The sequence below is a fragment of the Labeo rohita genome, chromosome 21 (assembly GCF_022985175.1).
Source record: "Labeo rohita strain BAU-BD-2019 chromosome 21, IGBB_LRoh.1.0, whole genome shotgun sequence".
NCBI classification, from domain to species: domain Eukaryota; kingdom Metazoa; phylum Chordata; class Actinopteri; order Cypriniformes; family Cyprinidae; genus Labeo; species Labeo rohita.
In genome coordinates this window covers 15,978,729-15,998,238 of record NC_066889.1, presented here as the reverse complement: position 1 = coordinate 15,998,238, position 19,510 = coordinate 15,978,729, and the positions used below count along the sequence as shown (strand labels likewise).

General features: G+C 37.4%; 1 protein-coding gene across 6 annotated transcripts in view; it reads right to left on the bottom strand.

The window, feature by feature from the left end:
• usp28 (ubiquitin specific peptidase 28) overlaps positions 1 to 19,510 on the bottom strand; it is a 39,365-nt gene that overhangs the window by 13,175 nt on the left and 6,680 nt on the right. For 5 of the 6 annotated variants that reach the window (XR_007825044.1, XR_007825046.1, XR_007825047.1 and 2 more), the window contains exons 6-19: positions 18,502 to 18,588; positions 18,172 to 18,309; positions 17,895 to 17,965; positions 15,275 to 15,351; positions 15,051 to 15,199; positions 13,656 to 13,783; positions 12,165 to 12,260; positions 11,894 to 12,049; positions 11,575 to 11,789; positions 9,297 to 9,367; positions 8,959 to 9,187; positions 6,023 to 6,325; positions 5,807 to 5,943; positions 2,598 to 2,846 (exon numbers count right to left, since the gene is read on the bottom strand). Coding sequence is in view for 1 of the 6 variants with exons in the window: in XM_051092574.1 (XP_050948531.1) it covers positions 2,598 to 2,846; positions 5,807 to 5,943; positions 6,023 to 6,325; positions 8,959 to 9,187; positions 9,297 to 9,367; positions 11,575 to 11,789; positions 11,894 to 12,049; positions 12,165 to 12,260; positions 13,656 to 13,783; positions 15,051 to 15,199; positions 15,275 to 15,351; positions 17,895 to 17,965; positions 18,172 to 18,309; positions 18,502 to 18,588 (2,106 nt within the window). In the remaining 5 variants the exon portion in view is untranslated. The remainder of the gene's footprint in view (positions 1 to 2,597; positions 2,847 to 5,806; positions 5,944 to 6,022; positions 6,326 to 8,958; positions 9,188 to 9,296; positions 9,368 to 11,574; positions 11,790 to 11,893; positions 12,050 to 12,164; positions 12,261 to 13,655; positions 13,784 to 15,050; positions 15,200 to 15,274; positions 15,352 to 17,894; positions 17,966 to 18,171; positions 18,310 to 18,501; positions 18,589 to 19,510) is intronic. The other variant, XR_007825048.1, reaches the window with a different exon arrangement.

The window sequence follows — 19,510 nt, the reverse complement described above, 5'->3', positions numbered from 1 at the left end:
CTAGCTACTGTGCTGCCTGTAATGGCCGTAGCCATCCTCAGTATGTGGGCAGCATACTGTGCTCCAGAGGCCTCTTCTGTCCAAGAGTCTGCTCCCGAGGCCTCACCGGTCCACGAGTCTGCCCCGGAGGCCTCGCCTGTCTACGAAACCGCTCCAGAAGCTTCGTCTGTCTATGAGACCGCTTCAGAAGCTTCGTCTGTCCACGAGTCTGCTCCAGAAGCTTCGTCTGCCCACGAGTCTACTCCCGAAGCTTCATCTGTCCACGAGTCTGCTCAAGAAGCCTTGTCTATCCACGAGTCTGCTCCCAAGGCCTCGTCTATCCACGAGTCTATACCAGAAGCCTCTCTTGTCCAAGAGTTTGCGCCAATACCTCCTGAGGTGTCAGCATGCGCTGTAGAACCTCCTAAGGAGGTGGCGTCCATTAATGAACTCACTGCCTCGTCTGTCCACGAGTCTACGTCAGAGGCCTCTTCTGCCCAAGCATCTGCGCCCATGCCCCCAGAGGTGTCAGCGCAAGCTGTAGATCCTCCTATGGGAGCGGCGTCCTATCATGAACTCTCTGCCCACCATGTCACAGTCACAAAGGCCTACGATGAACTCTCTGCCTGTTATGTCATAGCTAAGAAGGCCTATTATGAACTCTCTGCCCGCCATGTCGCTATCAAGAAGGCCAAAGAAATCATTCATGTGCACACCGCTCTGCCTGCCCTGCAATGGCTCCCTGCTACGCCTGCTCTGCCTGCCTCGCCATGGCTTCCTGCTCTGCCTGCTCTACCTGCCTCGCTATGGCCCCCTGTTCTGTCTGCTCTGCCTGCCTCGCCACGGCTCCCTGCTCTGCCTGCTCTGCCTGCCTCGCTATGGCCTCCTGTTCTGTCTGCTCTGCCTGCCCCACCATGGTTCCCTACTCTGCCATTGTGCCACGGCCCTGGCCTTCCAGTACTTCATGGTCTGCTACTGCTTCACGGCCCAGGACCTCCAGTGTTCCACTGTCTGTCATTGCTCTGCGGCCCAGGCACGTCAGTATTTCACGGTCTGCTGTCGCTCCACGGCCCAGGTCCTCCAAGTTTCCACTGTCTGCCACAGCACCACGGCCCAGGACCTCCAGGGTTCTACTGTCTGCCACAGCCCCACGGCCCAGGTCCTCCAGTGCTTCACTGTCTGCCACTGCACCACGGCCCAGGACCTCCAGGGTTCTACTGTCTGCCACAGCCCCACGGCCCAGGTCCTCCAGTGCTTCACTGTCTGCCACTGCTCCATGGTCCAGGTCCTCCTGTGCTTCACTGTCTGTCCCTGCTCCACGATCCAGACCCACCTGCTCTACATGGACCTGGCCCTCCGTCCCACCCCCTGTTTTGCCTCTGTTCCCCCACCCACCTGGACTGTTGTTTGAGCGCCAGGAGTCGCTCCTAGGGGGGGGGATTCTGTAACGCCAAGCCAGCAGAGGGAGCCCTCACCCCAGTACTGCCTGCATGCTCCCTCTGCTGCTTCTACTGTCACTTCCTGTTTGGCAGTATATAAGGACTCACCATGTGCTTGCATGTTGCGAAGTATTGCCAGTTTAACCTGCCTTACCGAGCGTTTTCTATTACTCTGTTTGATTACCTGTTGCCGTCTTGCTCTGTCTCTGGATTATTGTATTTTTGGATTACCCCTTTTGGATTGTTTGCCTGTGTGGATTGTTTTCAAGGTTTGACCCTCATCTGCCCTTTGACTATCGCTATCTGGATTACCCCTGTTGTTTTGGTTGCTATTGGACTGCTTTTGGTTTCGACCCTCTGCCTGTTTATACGTTTATGTTTGCTGCTGTTCCTAATAAACTTCTGCGTATGGATTCTACTACTGCCTCAGCGTCCACGTTACACTCCTTTAACCTAAGGAATAAGGCTGCCAGCTGTGTCTCTAGGAACATTTGTCTTGGAAATCTTCATGTAGCCTTAGACTTTCTAATATAATAAAACAATTTCGTCTCTCTAGCTTTTGTGAGAACTCTGTTGACTTTACTATATTTTCTACTCAACTTCAGCACATACATGGGCCAAATGTACTGTATGTATGTGCCCAAGCTAATTTTTTTTAAAAAAAGAGTTTCTAAAGGCTTAATTGTGTTTTAAGACAAATTTGTTTCCTCCCTAAAAGATAAGTGACTTAAAACAGCAATGTTGAAAAGGGGTTGAATAATTATGACACAGCTGTGTTATTAAAAAATCCTATAACTAAAAACATTACAGTACCTTTTGACATTATTACTTTTAATATGCCAGTAAAATGTTGTAGATGCAATTTTTATAAAGTCCTGGATCTTCAGAAAAGCTTGTACTGCAGTCTCTGGGGGGTTGAATAATTTCGATTGCAACCGTGTGTAATAATGTCCTTACTACCTTTCTGGGCCTTGAATGTGTCAGTTGCGTTGCTGTCTATGCAGGATCAGAAAGCTCTCGAATTCCATCAAAAATATCTTAAATTGTGTTCTGAAGATGAACAAGGGTGAGTAATTAATGACAGAATTTTGATTTTTGGATGTACTATCCCTTTAAATTTAAATATAAGTAGCCTTGTTTTACAATTCATGGAACTAGAAGGATGTGGTGGTCCTTTACCTCCTCATTGTAGCCATCGGCATCAGAGCGCACCAGAATCTTGCCTACATTGGGTATCTCGACCTCAGACACTTCATTCTCAGGCTGGCTGCGTGCGGCTGCAGCCTGGTTCTCCTCTGTGGACGAGGCCTCTGGCTCTGCCTGGGCTTCTGGTTCTGCCTCTGCTCCTCCCTCGTCACTCATGACCTGCTCCTCCACCTCAACCTCTGACTCAGATCTGTCTATAGTGGCTGACTCCACCACAGGCTGCTGAGAAACACAGAGAACGCAGGTGTTGAATGACTGTCAATGATCTTATCCACTCATCCTAGTCTATAAAGATGTCCACTCATAACATCAATTTGTAGGCAAACCAGGAAGTGTAATTCAGCATGGGATCCCTTAGGAATTTTTTAATTGTTTTTTAAAACAGAGGAAATGTGAACCTCTGAGCATCATCTGACTAGTTTTATAGTGGTTTTCATCCATCAAAACACTGTTGAAGACGACTCTTCAAGACTCTGAAGAAGGCAGCAGTGAATGCTAGATAGGAAAATGTATTTTATTTAAAATTTTCATCATTTATTCCTTTTAATTCTTTAATGCATGGACTAGAATGTTCGGATACAGTACTGTCCACTTTCTGTGTGTAAAACAGTGATGTTAATTAACAGTGATTTTAGTTTAGTTTAAACTGAAGTACTAACTAAAGCTAAATAAACTAAAACAGCTCTTTTCAAGTAACGCAAACCAGCTTATTTTGCTTATAAACACCCTTGAATGCAGTATGAGATACTAACCACTAGAGGTCCTATTACTACCATTTATGATGAGGCCTAGCAACCAGATCATGTAGTGAAAGCAGAGTCATAAATCAGGAGCACCAATAAAATCAATGAGTCAAAGAAAGGAACAGCAGAAGAATAAATCCTGTGTTGTAAATACAGAATTGACTTGCTGATTGAAACTCCACATACTGAGTCAATAATATCCAAGATTACGCTTTCCAAAGACTAACAGCAAGAACGCAATCGCCTGTTGATTGAAGTGTCAGGAAAATGTTCTCCACGATCATTTAATGACTGTGGAAATGTAGGAATCCAGTTGATCTTGATGGTGCATGCAGGAAAGACAGAGCTCAGGTTCTATTTAAAGCTCTTCTCTGACACACTGTCCCAAAGCAACCCCACATGAGACTTGAACCAGAAAGACTGAGGAATGTTGGACGGCTCTCAGCTGTCCGATGAACCTTATCCACATATTCCTTTCCAAAACGTATCCTCTTACAAAATACCGGAGTTTTGCACAACATAACGCAATGGATAAAACATTAAACATTAAGCAAGTTCAAACAAACAAGTTTGTAGTGATTTAACCACTAATGTAAACTAAAACTTTCTCTCCCATATTCCCACAGTACACCCTGATCGTCGCACCACACATACTTGGCAAAATATACACAGACATCTATATTCCAAATCCTAAAAATCCACTAAATATGTTGATAACTGTAATGAAAGAAGAATTTAAATATATATATTTTCTATATAGAAATTCATAATAAATAAATGTATCATTTTTAAATGCATAAAAATGTTCTATGTTGAAATAATTCACTAAAACAGTCTTGGGTCAAAAGTCTTAAGTAGCAATAGGTAAAAATACATTGTATAGGTCAAAATTATCGTTTTTTTATGCCAAAATATGTTAAGTAAAGATCATGTTCCATTAAGATATTTAGAAAATTTACTACCGTAAATATATCAAAACTTAATTTTTGATTAGTAATATACATTCTTAAAACCTTAATTTGGACAACTTTGAAGGGGATTTTCTTTGCAACCTCAGATTCTAGATTTTCAAATAGTTGTATCTCAGCCAAATATTGTCCTTTCATAACAAGTTATACATCAATGGAAAACTTATTTAAAACAGCTTTCAGATTATGTATAATTCACATTTTCAAAAAACTGATCCTTATGTCTGGTTTTATGTAATTTTACAGTACAAAGTGTGTCCGAATATGTCTTACTAGAGTAACAAAAAAAGTGAAAATTGTATACTAAATTTAGCAACTCAGTATAAATACAATATATACATATAAAAAGGAAAAGTTCATTGGCAAAAATAGATACCTCCATTTTTAACAATTTTCAAAAATGATGTTTTTTCATTATGCATTCTAATTAATCTCAAACTTTTTTGACATAAAGTAAAAACAATAAAACATGATAACATAATTTAAATTCAACCTGTTCGTGCTAACAAACTTCTAATATTGTCTACAGTTACAAATACATCTTATAAATATATAAACATAATAACATACATAAAAACATACATTGTTTAAAATGGTTTAAGGGTTTTCAAAATAGGGTTCTGGAACCCACAGGGGGCCGCAAGGAGAAAAAGCATAAAAATGTAAAAAAGTATTATTATTATTATTATTATTGTAATTATATTATATTATACATAATTATACACATTTTAAAAGAAATAATTTAAAAATATGATTGAATAAAAATGAAATAAATAAATTATCCAAAAATTGATGAAAATAAATTTGTAAAAATGAAAACAAAGAAATAAAACCAAACTAGGCCTACATTAAAATGAATTATACAATTTAGACTAAAAAGATAAATAAATACTGCACTTTACTATACATTTACCAAGAACTGTTTTTGAAAAAAATGGAAAATAATGTAATTTAATAGAAACTAAATATCTTTCAATTAATATTTTAGACTTGCTTATAATATGCATTTTTCACAGTGTAAACTGGGTATTTATACAAGAAACTATATACAGTAAATGTATTTTACATTTTAGAATAGGGGTCCCTCACAGGATGATGATCATATTTGGGGGTCAGTGGGATCTAAAAGTTTGAAAACCCCTGGTTTAAAATATTATTACTTATTTGTAAAAAAAAAAAAAAAAGGTCATACATGATTCACATTACATACAATTTTGTGAAAAACAGTAAAAAAAAGAAAAGGTATCTGATTATGTGTAATTAAAAGAAATTTTCTTAATATTTAACTTAATATTAATATTTAAAAAGTTAGATAACTAACTTTTTTTGTTAAATGCATTATTTTGTTGAGCTGTAGTTTCTATTGAGGAAGAAGATTTTGACCCATATGTACTGTACATGAAACATCCAGTGCTGTATAAGTGACCTATTTTTTGCACGTCTCAAATAACGTTTTAGCGCTCGCATTCACCTGACTCTGATCTGGCTTCTCTTCATCTGGCGGGCCTGGTGTCTGGCTACTGGTGATAGGCTCTTCACCTCCCTCTTCCACATTCTCACTGGGCTCTGTTGATACCGAATCGAGAGCTTCTGAATTGGCCACAGGCTCTGGGAAGGGAAAGCACATTAAAAATAAACCTGCCATGGATACATGGAAAACATCTGACCTGTACAAAAAGGTTCTGACCTTCACTGTCCTGGGCAGGTGCTGGTGATAAATCTGTAGGTGGTTCTGCGGCCACTTCATTTGTTTGTTCGTGCTCTGGTTCTGGGTTTGGCACTTGTTCTGGATTCTGTGGTTCTTCTTGAACGGGTTTCTCTGTTGGTGTTTGAACTTGCGCTTCTTCACGTTGGGCTTGGCAGAACTGCTCTTCCCATTCTTTCAGCTCTTGCTGGAACCAGCGGTTATCCTCCCTAACATAACGCCTCAGGATAGAAGGGAGGGAGTCCATCCCTTTCAAAGCCTGTCCTGTCTCATCGTCCGTGTCTTCTGTCATTCATAAGCAAGGAAAAAAGTCATGTTCAATGAGATTACATTACTGCAGCAGATGGGAAAAGCATGTCAAAAGGCCTAATGTTAAATAAATTACATCATTGCATATAATTACGGTTGAACCACTGATGTCACATGGACTATTTTATTGACGTCCTTACTACCTTTCTGGGCCTTGAACGTGTCATGTACATTGTTGTCTATGCAGGGTTAGAAAGCTTTTGGATTTCATCAAAAATAACTTAATTTGTCTTCCAAAGACAAATGCAGGTCTTACAGGATTGGAACGACGTGAGGGTGAGAAATTGTCATTTTTTAGTGAACTATTCCTTTAATATTCTGTGGTAAAACTGTGTTGTCATGGTACTTACAATTCGGATACTACTATAGCTATCCAGAGTGGAGAGTTAATAGAGTTTCATTCATTCCACTCCTGAAATCAGGCAGCGATCTTAAAAAATTAAAGTGGAAATTTGTTGTACTGTATGATATTGACCTCTGTTTGTTTTAAACTTCCATGATGTTTTCTCCATTAAATAAAAAGAGTGCACAAATAAAGGACATATAATTTTATATGGCAGTATGCTTCATTCTCAGTAATTTGAGGAAATTTGATTTATTTCCTTCATAAATCTCAATGTGCACACTAAATGTGAATGGGTTTCATCCAAGACACTTGTGCATCTGTTAACTCCATCTTATGTGTGGATTATTTGATTTTATTTGAAAAGCAGAAGCACGCTGAGCGGACTCTGGTGTAAATCTCCAGTTTCAACAACTCTAATAAGTAATAAATAATGTGGCTTGTCAAAGTTAACCTTTTTGTAAGATAAACAGGTCAAAAGTTTACATACACCCTGCAGAATCTGCAAAACGTTAATTGATTTAACAAAATAAGAGGGATCATACAAAATGCAGGTTATTTTATATTTAGTACTGACCTGAATAAGAAATTTCACATAAAAGATATTAAAATATAGACCACAAGAGAAAATAATAGTTGGAATTTATAAAAATTACCCTGTTCAAAAGTTTACATACACTTGATTCTTAATGCTGTGTTGTTACCTGAATGATCCACAGCTGTTTTTTTGTTTTTTTTTTTTATAGTGATGAGTTGTTCATGAGTCTCAAGTTTGTCCTCAACAGTTAAACTGCCCACTGTTCTTCAGAAAAATCCTTTAGGTCCCACAAATTCTTAGTTTTTTATCATTTTTGTGTATTTGAACCCTTTCCAACAATGATTGTATGATTTTGAGATCCATCTTTTCACACTGAGGACAACTGAGGGACTCATATGCAACTATTACAAAAGGGTTCAAACGTACACTGATGATTCAGAAGGAAGCACAATGCCTTAAGAGCCAGGGGGTGAAAACTTTTGGAATCAGGATAAATTTAACTTATTCTGTCTTCTAGGAAACATGTAAGTATCTTCTGTACCTTCTGAAGTGCAGTACTAAATGAAAAAAAAACATGATATTTAGGCAAAATAATTAAAATGTACACATTTTCATTCTGTTCAAAAGTTTTCACCCCCAGCTCTTAATGCAGCTTTTTTTTCTTGTAGAGCATCAGTGAATCGTTTGAATCTTCTGCAATATTTACATGAGTCCCCCATACAATGAGTTCCTCAGTTGTCCACAGTGTGAAAAGATCGATCTCAAAATCATACAGTCATTGTTGGAAAGGGTTCAAATACACAAAAATGCTGAAAAACCAAAGAATTTGTGGGACCTGAAGGATTTTTCTGAAGAACAGTGAGCAGTTGAACTGTACAGGACAAACAAGGGACTCATGAACAACTATCACTATACAAAAATACAAAAACAAAACAGCTATGGATCATTCAGGTCGTTTTTATAAACTCAACTATTATTTTCTCTTGTGGACTATGTAAATGTCTTCTATATGAAATATCTTATTCAGGTCAGTACTAAATAAAAAAACAACATGCCTTTTGTATGATCCCTCTTATTTTGGTAAAATAATTCACATTTTTTAGATTCTGCAAGGTGTATGTAAACTTTTGACCTCAACTGTATATTAATGTCAATGTTTATGACAGGTTGACTGTCTGGCTGTCTGACTTCTTGACACTTTCCCAGCAACCTGATACAAAACCTTGTGCTTTCTGGTTTCTTTTCACAATGATAAACTATGACAAACAGCATTAGAAGTAATTTATTCCAAAAAAAAGAGAGCGAGTTGACTTGCGTGTCATTTTGTTTGACAGACATAGAGTACTTGCCCTTAAAGAGCAGTGGCTGTGGTTAAAAAACCACTGTCAATTCATTTTTCTTTGCGTTTTAATATTAAAAATTTACATAATGCATTAAATGTCCACCCCTATGTCATATAAATATTCATAATAATTTATTTTTACAGAAAATATTATGAAAACTAATCAAAATAAAAAGCATTAGGAAGAGATTTTTATGTTTACAGCTTGGCAGAGACTCTCATATGCCCCCCAAAATAATAAAGTGTTCCGTCACAGCTATCAGCATTAATTCATCAAAGAAATCTGAGCTCATGCCAGTGCTTTAAATCAAGTGTGTGATTTGCTTGGCTCCTTCAGCAAAATCTAAGCCTGGATGTGTAATCTAAGAAGCACATGGGGAAAGTACCTGCTATGAGGTATGGCAGCTTGTCATTGATGTACATGAGGCAGTATGCGCTGGCATTGGTCATGCCACCGTACGAGTCTCGAACCAGCTCCTCCCAGGTTGACTCTGTCACCATAACATCGTTGTATTTCAGCCAGCGTTTATTAGCATGATCATAGATGTACGCCCAGTAATGGCCAGCGGAGGCCTGTCCTTCATGGACGAGCACAGCATGTAGCCTATAGGGCACCTGGAAGCATCAAATAAGAAATCAGGGTACATTGAGGTGTCATGCAAATTTCTTGAAAGGGCTCAGTCAATATAAAAGCACCAACGAGTGTTCAGGATATAGACTTTACCTGACACAGACTGTTATCTGAGTACATGCCCTCCAGGGCCTGGCTGACCTTGTCAATGCTGGCTTTCAGCTCTGCACACAGAGAGGGAACACAGATCAATAAGCTACGCCTGAGGCCAGGATCCTGATACAGTCACAAACGCATTAGGATAACTGCTTGTGAATAACGATGGCCTTCAGAACAGAAAAATTAAAATGCACATTACAGCTCGGATACAAAACCTAGGGAGCCGCCTCGCTGCCGACTGCCTACATAGACAGCTGTCTTCTGTGGCAACAAGAACTCTGCGTGCCAAACAAACAGCACTCAGCATGCAAAGTGCACAGAAGATTTGACTCACAACTGATTTCAATACAGGCGACAAAATATAATGAAGGCACACTCTAAAAAATGCTGGGTTATTTTTTAACCAAGCGCCGCTGATTTGGTGCACTTCTTCAGTTTGTATACATTTTATTTTATTTATAACCTCATTACTGTGCTGTAAATTGTATTATTTTACACAACGCAACATAAGTGCGAGATGTCAGTCAGCTGCGTCAGCAGCGGTCACTTCGCATGATGGAAACGCCTTTTGCCTTGCATAAAATAAATTGGATTTTATTCGTTATAGTACTGAGTTTAATTTACTTAAAAATGCTCTCTAATGTCAGTACTGTTTGTTTATGGGCAGGTTTTGGAGTCAGTCGTGGCTGCTGTCTGAAGCTCACAGTTACCCTGGCGAACAGTAGCCGTTCACTGGTTCAGATTTCGGCAACACACCAGCACAACAATTAGCGCTATTTCAATAAAAAGCTATTACAGAAAACGGTTGAATACACTATAATTAAAATGCTACTTTTAAATGTTACATTTTTATGTCTAAAATGCTTGTAAATGTATGTAATATTGTAAACTATGCTTCCCAAATAAATTCAATTTGTCTTGTATTCTGTCTATGTGCTCTTGCTTAATAATAAATGTTCATCTTTTGATTATTGCTGTTGCCTCTAGTAATTCTAGTGTGTGTTTTTTATAAGTTCCAGTCCATTTTAAGCCAGAAATATAATCATTTTCAAACAATAATTGACTTAAATAAAATAACCCAGCCTGTTTGGTAAAAACATTTAACCCAACCAGCTGGGTCAAAATAACCCAGCATGTGTTCTGTCCAATGTTTACCCAGCGCTGGGTTGCCAAATAACCCAAGCTGGGTTCTTTTTAACCCAGGATTTTTTAGAGTGCATAAATAAATATAGCAAGTAGTTCTCAATTTTGGATGAAATAATCAGTTTTTTAAAAGCATTTCTATCAGTGCTTTTCAGAACAAAATGATTTTTCAGTTAATTATTTGAATAATTTATTTTGAACATTTTGAACATGATTTTGTATTTGATGAAGAACTGTTAATGTATTATGTTATTAACTACGGTGTATGTGTAGTAGTAGGACATTCAGTATTTTTCTAGGTTTTATGAATAATGTAAATATTTGGCCATACTACTTTAGACATTAAATTTGATGTTGGTATGAATTTTAATGTTTTTGAAAAAAGTACTCACTTTTCTATAATATATTTTAAAATAGAATTTATTCCTGTGATGGCAAAGCTTTTCATCAGCCATTCAGTCTTCAGTGTCACATGATCCTTCAGAAATCATTGTAATATGCTGATTTAAAGGGATAGTTCACCCAAAAGTGAAAAATCTTTTATTAATTACTACCATGTCGTTCAAACCCGGACCCAGAAACAAATTAAGATATTTTTATAAAACATTTTAAAATTACATGCAACTACCACGTTCAAGGCCCAGAAAGGTAGTAAGGACATCGATAAAATTACATGTGTCGAGGTACTCTCATGAATGTATGTCGACTGACACAGAAGAGAAGACACTGTTGAATAGAGTCGTTATTTTTGTTTTCTTTGCGCACAAAAAGTATTCCTGTAGCTTCATTAAATTCATGTTGAACCACTGATGTAACATAGGCTTTTTTAATGATGTCCTTACTACCTTTCTGGGCCTTCAACGTGTCAGTTGCGCTGCTGTCTATGCAGGGTCAGAAAGCTCTCGGATTTCATCAAAAATATCTTAATTTGTGTTCTGAAGATGAACGGTCTTACAAGTTTGGAACGACATGGTTAGTAAGCAATGACAGAATTTTCATTTTTGCATGAACTATTCCTTTAAAATGTTGTTTAAGCTCACCAGGTTTTGAAGGAGAGTGTATGTGTTCACTTACAAAAACACTGATTCAAGCTTGTAGAAAAACAACATTCACTCAGTGCATGATCTACCGTTTATGGTGTTCTCGACTTCTGCTCTCCAGCGTTGTAAGCAGCTCCTGACGAAGTACAGCTCCTCCTCGGTCACGCTGTGGGGGGCTGGTTGCAGTGGCACCTCCATGGGGGGTCTGCACTGAGTAAAAGGCTTGTGTATGGGAGTCCTCTGTGTGGCTGTCTGCGGGCTACCTGAACCATCTGATGAGCCTGCATCGTCTGGTTCTGTTTGACTACAGCGGGAAATTAAACATTTAGAGAGTTGGAAGAGAAAACAAACAATGGGCACGATTTGTCACACAGCTGAAGAATAAGAACGCAGGAAAACGGGTCTTGCCTGCTGTCACCTGAGCTGGGTTCTGTGTGTACAGAAGGGTTTGCTGGTACTGAGGCTGGAGATGCATTTGTGGGTTTCGTGGTGGCAAACTCCAGCACATACTGCAACATGTCTGCCAGGGGGTACTTGGTTGGCCCTGAGCCATAGTTTTTATATCTTTAAAAAAATAGGTTTTGTATTTAACATTGAAAAACAAACCAAAAATAACAATTTTAAAATATTACTTGCAGTGTTGACCAGGATTTAGCTTATATTTGGATTTTGAACATACCCCTCGAGTTTCTGTTGTAGAACTGTTAACTGGTCCTTGAGTCTCTTGACTTCTCCTCTTCTACCATGGGTCTGATCAACATTTTTGTGGAGGTATCTGCTCACCAAAAAAAGTGAATTGCCATTTATTTCGGCTTTTATTTATTTTTATGCTTTTAAGAAACAAACAAACAAATAAAATAAGTAAAATAATAAATTAATATACAGTTTGGTCAAAAGTTTACATATACTTTGCAGAATCTGCAAAATGTGAATTATATTACCAAAATAAAAGGGATCACATAAAATGCATGTTTTTTTTTTTTATCTAGTACTGACCTGAATACGATATTTCACATAAAAGACATTTACATATGGTCCACAAGAAAAAATAATAGTTGAATGTATAAAAATGATCCTGTTCAAAAGTTTACATACACTTGATTCTTAATACTGTGTTGTTACCTGAATGATCCACAGCTGTGTTTTTTCGTTTAGTGATAGTTTTTCATGAGCCCCTTGTTTGTCCTTAACAGTTAAATCAGAACAGAAAAATCCTTCAGGTCCCACAAATTCTTTTGTTTTTCAGCATTTTTGTGTATTTGAACCCAGCAATGACTGCATGATCTTGAGATCCATCTTTTCACACTGAGGACAACTGAGGGACTCATATGCAACTATTACAGAAGGTTCAAACGTTCACAGAAGCTTCAGAAAGAAACACAATGTATTAATGGTTAAATGCATAAAACAATGCATTACAATGTGTTACAATGCATTACATTTTACTAAATGAAATAAATATGATATTTAGGCAAAATAAGAAACATATACACATCTTAATTCTGTTCAAAAGTTAACACCCCCTGGCTTTCAATGCATTGTTTTTCCTTCTGTATCATCAGTGAATGTTTGAACCTTCTGTAATAGTTGCATATGAGTCCCTCAGTTGTCCTCAGTGTGAAAAGATGGATCTCAAAATCATACAGGCATTGTTGGAAAGGGTTTAAATACACAAAAACCAAAGAATTTGTGGGACCTGAAGGATTTTTATGAAGAACAGCAGGCTGTTCAGGACAAACAAGGAATTCATAAACAACTATCACTAAACAAAACACAGCTGTGGATTATTCAGGTAACAACACAGCGTTAAGAATGTAAACTTTTGAATGGGGTCATTTTTATAAATTCAACTATTATTTGCTCTTGTGGACTATATGTAAACATAATTTATGTGAAATATCTTATTCAGGTCAGTACTAAATAAAAAATAACATGCATTTTATATGATCCCTCTTATTTTGGTAAAATAATTAACATTTTGCAGATTCTGCAAGGTGTATGTAAACAGATAAGCAAATAAATTAATTACAAATTGATACATCAATATAATTATATCTATTTTAAAAATAATTAAATCAGTACATAAACAACCAAATAAAGTAAGCAAGAAAGACTACAGGCATTTTAGACAAGTGACACTATTAATATATTTTGAGGATATTTTTCTCACCTGTCCATATAGATCACTTGGGGAAACTCCAGTTTTTTGTGTATTTTTTCTGGTCGCCCTAAAGACTGATTGAACTCAAATCTGGACAGTTCAAAGGTCAGCACTGGTGGCAGTTTGGAGAACCACCTCTGCAAAAAAATGTAAAATCACATTCTTGAATTAATAAAAAGAAAATGTGCATGCTTCAGAATAATACCTGTATTTTGTTTTTGCAATACTATGTTGTTTAATTAGATTCTTCCTGTATCTCAAATAGTAGAGGCCGGTGCTAGCAACACCAAGGTTATGGGTTTGATTTTGATAAAACTGATATTGTGTACCTTGAATGCAAAGTCTCTTTGGATAAAAGTGTCTACCAAATGCATAAGCACTGTATAAATAATGGATAAATAACAGGAGTTGTATATGTATTTTTGGGATCAGTAAGATTTTTAATGTTTTTTTAAGAAGTCTCTTATGCTCATCAAAGTTCCATTTAGAAAAAAAGTACAATTTTGAAATACTATTGCAATTTAAAATAACAGTTTTCTATTTTAATATACTTTAAAGTGTAATTTATTTCTGTGATGCAAAGCTGAATGTTCATCAGCCATGCTGTTGGAAACAGTTGTGCTGCTTTATATCTTTTTGGAACCTGTGATACTTTTTTCAGGATTCCTTGATGAAAAAGTTAAAAATAACAGCATTTACAGTCTTTACTATCACTTACAGTCTTCACTCATTTTTTTAATCAATTTAACATATCCTTGCTAAATAAAAGTATTAATTTCTTTCAAACAAAGAAAGAAAGAAAAAATTTACTGACCCCAAACTTTGAACAATACTGTATATTGTTACAAAAGATTTATATATTAATCAATTGCTGTTCTTTTTAAAGTTTTAATCATCAAACAATCCTGAAAAATGAATCAAATGAATAACTGTTTTCAACATTGATAATAAATCAGCATATTAGAATGATTTCTCAAGGATTATTTGACACTGGAGTAATGATGCTGAAAATTCAGCTTTACACCACAGGAATAAACTACATTTTAAAGTATATTAAACTAGAAAACCACTATTTTATTATTTCACAATACTATTGTTTTTTTGTATTTCTATTCAAATAAACACAGCTTTGATGAGCAAAAAACAGACTTCTTTAAAAACATAAAAAATCTTACTGATCCCAAAATTTGGAGCGCCAGGATATGTATATGTATATTGCAACCCATTTGATTTTCTTTTATTTAAGTATTTTTTTCATTACTAAATTTCAGAAAGAATGTCTATAATTCTACTAATGAAGCTGTTTTGACTGTTTTCCTGTTTGTCAATGTTCCATAACGATTAAAAAAAGAATAAACGACAGGAGTTCCTATAATTGTATGTAGTTAAAGTAGAAAAACTCACCTCCTGCCCAGAGGAGACTGTCTGATCTGAATGAAGTGACTCAATCTCTCCTTCAACCATGGCACCCTCCAAACATTCGTCTAAATTATTGAAGCCATTCACTTGGAGAGGGTATTGTCCAAATTGCTCAATGTTGGACACAATCTTTCCTGCACACAGTTACACAACTATCATCAAGGACTGTGATAAACAGAATAATTACCAAAGAAATATCATTCTCTTACCTTCATGAAGTCTCTCAGCCACAAATGTGCCATAAAACAGCTGGACCATGGGGTTGTTTTGTTTATCCTCTGGGTTACTGAAAATAACAGCTGCCATGTTTTATTTTTGGGGACAAAAAAAAATTCCTGGCAAGTACATTAGCAGCCAAATATACCATAGGGTAATTATTCAAGATTCTTTAACAAATGCTACACTCATTACCATTTATTAATTAACCCTCCACAGCAAGTTGTTGCCTTGGGGTAACAAACACATTTTCTTCATGTTGCAAGCACATGATGCATATGAGATGGCGATGAAGTTATTTTAAATAAACCATTAGAAAAGCTTTGTCTTAGTCACACTATTTTTTAAATACATTTTAAACTCATTTTCTGGCATGATGCACCCTGTGGTGGATTTATGCTCTGAAGAACTGCCCTCGAAAAAGGATGTTTTTAAAATTGTCCACCCATTAAAAATATGATTCACATTTCTTTGGAAGTAAAGTTAGTTTTAAAATGGTTTATGAAGAATTGCTTCAATGTCTTTCTTTCCAAAAAGAAAGATTATGAAACTGTGGAATGGATTAAGGATGTAGTGAACACAGATGTAGTCACTAGAAAATATTGCAGTTATGAAATATTATTATTTTATTATACACTGACCAAAATTATAAACGCAACACTTTTGTTTTTGCCCCCATTTTTCATGAGCTGAACTCAAAGATCTAAGACTTTTTCTATGTACACAAAAGGCCTATTTATCTCAAATATTGTTCCAATATCTGTCTAAATCTGTGTTAGTGAGCACTTCTCCTTTGCCGAGATAATCCATCCACCTCACAGGTGTGGCATATCAAGATGCTGATTAGACAGCATGCATTATTGCACAAATGTGCCTTAGGCTGTCCACAATAAAAGGCCACTCTAAAATGTGCAGTTTTACTGTATTGGGGGGGTCCGAAAACCAGTCAGTATCTGGTGTGACCATCTTTTGCCTCATGCAGTGCAACACATCTCCTTCACATAGAGTTGATCAGGTTGTTGATTGTGGCCTGTGGAATGTTGGTCCACTCCTCTTCAGTGGCTGTGTGAAGTTGCTGGATATTGGCAGGAACTGGAACACGCTGTCGTATACGCCGATCCAGAGCATCCCAAACATGCTCAATGGGTGACATGTCCGGTGAGTATGCTGGCCATGCAAGAACTGGGATGTTTTCAGCTTCCAGGAATTGTGCACTCGATCCACAAAACTGACATCAGCAAACCGCTCACCCACACGACACCGTACATGCTGTCAGCCATCTGCCCTGTACGGTGAAAACCGGGATTCATCCGTGAAGAGAACACCTCTCCAAAGTGTCAGACGCCACTGAATGTGAGCATTATGCCCACTCAAGTCGGTTACGACGACAAACTGCAGTCAGGTCGAGACCCCGATGAGGGCGACGAGCATGCAGATGAGTTTCCCTGAGACGGTTTCTGACAGTTTGTGCAGAAATTCTTTGGTTATGCAAACCGATTGTTGCAGCAGCTGTCCGGGTGGCTGGTCTCAGACGATCTTGGAGGTAAAGATGCTGAATGTGGAGGTCATGGGGTGGTGTGGCTACACGTGGTTGTGAGGCCGGTTGGATGTACTGCCAAATTCTCTGAAACGCCTTTGGAGACGTCTTATGGTAGAGAAATGAACATTCAATTTACGGGCAACAGCTCTGGTGGACATTCCTGCAGTCAGCATGCCAATTGCCACGCACAGAAAACTTGCGTCATCTGTGGCAATATGCTGCGTGATAAAACTGCACATTTTAGAGTGGCCTTTTATTGTGGCCAGCCCAAGGCACACCTGTGCAATAATCATGCTGTCTAATCAGCATCTTAATATGCCACACCTGTGAGGTGGATGTATTATCTCGACAAAGGAGAATTGCTCACTAACACAGATTTAGACAGATATTGGAACAATATTTGAGATAAATAGGCCTTTTGTGTACATAGAAAAAGTCTTAGATCTTTGAGTTCAGCTCATGAAAAATGGGGGCAAAAACAAAAGTGTTGCATTTAGAATTTTGGTCAGTGCATATTAGATATATTATAGTATATTATATGTGACCCTGGACCACAACACCAGTCAAAAGGGTAACATTTTTTAAACTGACATTTATACATCTAAATAAATAAGCTTTCCACTGATGTATGGTTTGTTAGGATATGACAATATTTGGTACAATTATTTGAAAATCTGGAATCTGAGGTTGCAAAAAAATCTAAATATAGAGAAAATTGCCTTTAAAGTTGTCCAAATGAAGTACTTAGCAATGCATATTACTAATCAAAAATTAAGTTTATATAATTACGGTAGATATTTTCAAAATATACTCATGGAACATGATCTTTACTTAATATCCTAATGATTTTTGGCATAAAAGAAAAATCAATAATTTTGACCCATACAATGTATTTTTGGCTATCTGGTTTTAAGACTGGTTTTGTGGTCCAGGGTCACATATTATATACCTGAATTACCTGAGTCATTTAACGTTTAAACACTGCTTTCATAATCCGTGCAAACACAGACTTTCAAGCATCAAAATTAAGTCATTCATCAAAGAGTATTATTATTTATCATTTATAAACTTACTTTCCATTAGCAGCCAGCTGGAACGCATCCTCTAGCCAGTCAAGCAACTTGTGTGTGAATTCACTGACATCCTAGAACAAGCAAGCTTAAAATAAACACTGTTTTCCAAAAATACAACATGGTGTCTGTTTAGAAAAAGCTCTAATGTAGTTTTATAAACTGCTGCGAATGGCAAACGCTTCAAGTTATCTTTTATTAGCCTGTCATTTGCAACCATTTCATTTTAAAATTAGCCCCCGACAGAACAGCTGTGAATCATATTATTTAAATGATGTACCTGTTGTGCCTCACTGGTTCTAAATGCATCCCTGAGAAGCTCGACTGCTGCGGAGGGGTCTACAAACCTACGGTTCGAGCCCACCATCAGAGCAAACAAGCAACGCAACTCCTGCATGAAGGCAATGTTTCTTTTCTCCTGCAACAGAAAATAATGGAAAGTGCATATTCAAGTAGACCTATATTAGCATCAGTATAGATTAAATTTAAAGGAATAGTTCACCAAAAATGGAAATTCACAGAAAATTGAACATATATAGACATACATAAATAATATTCAATGCAACACAAAGACGAAATGATACTCATGCTCATCTGGCAGATTACTCACTGAATGACTTTTGCATTTCTCCAGCACACGCTCAGACAGGCAGTAATTGAGCACCAGTCTACGGAACACCGGCAGATGGAACAGAGACTAAACACAAGAGAATTCCATTGTTTAGTCCAATTTGCCTTCTTCCAGCATTAGTACATGAACTATTATAGCAGTATCTGACCACTTTTATTGACACAGTTGTTAATTTTGTTGTCATGTTTAGTAACGTCTTTTGATGTCAGGGTGTATTTTGGTTGAGTATTACACCTGTTGTGCTTCATGTATCAAGTTTTAAGGTATTTTATGAGTGTTTTGAGCCTTTTGGGTAATAGATGTGAATGTAGAATGTAACAATTTAACAACCTGACAGAAGCATAGTGTGTAATGCTTGCTGGCATATAAAAACAAAGACATCCCACTTTATATACTGAAACACTGAACCAGTGTTGCCAAGTCCGCAGGATTGGGCTACTTTAAAGCTGTTACAGCAAGTTGAAGCGACCCCAATAATGTGATATTTATCCCCTAGAATGCAATTTTTAACAGGGGATTCTCGCCAAAAAACGTGTATCTGACCCCGAAATGCATCTGGGATAGTTTTGAGTAGCAATTGGGTGGTTTTTGTTGTGAAAACCTGGCAACCCTGCACTGAACACATGCACAACAGATTTGCAATAGGAGGAGACAAATGACATAATAAAGTGTTTCCACAACATGTCATCAGTCTGCCATACTGGCGGCACTGAATATAAACAATGCCACTAAACTGAATGAAACTTGCATATTTTGCTGATTATCGCTGCTGAAAATGGACAGTTATTGTCATGTTTTGGGCTGTACTAATCGGTCGGACTGGGAAAAACATTCGGGGTAGACTGCTGAAAGTTATGAAAAATTAAGGAGAAGAGCGCAAAAAACTGTCTGAGGAACAAAAGCCTTTGTGGTTGGCCAAACTGAACCAGGATTTCCAGAGCACGAATCTTGACAACATTCGTTATCTAGGTGATAAATATAGATAACA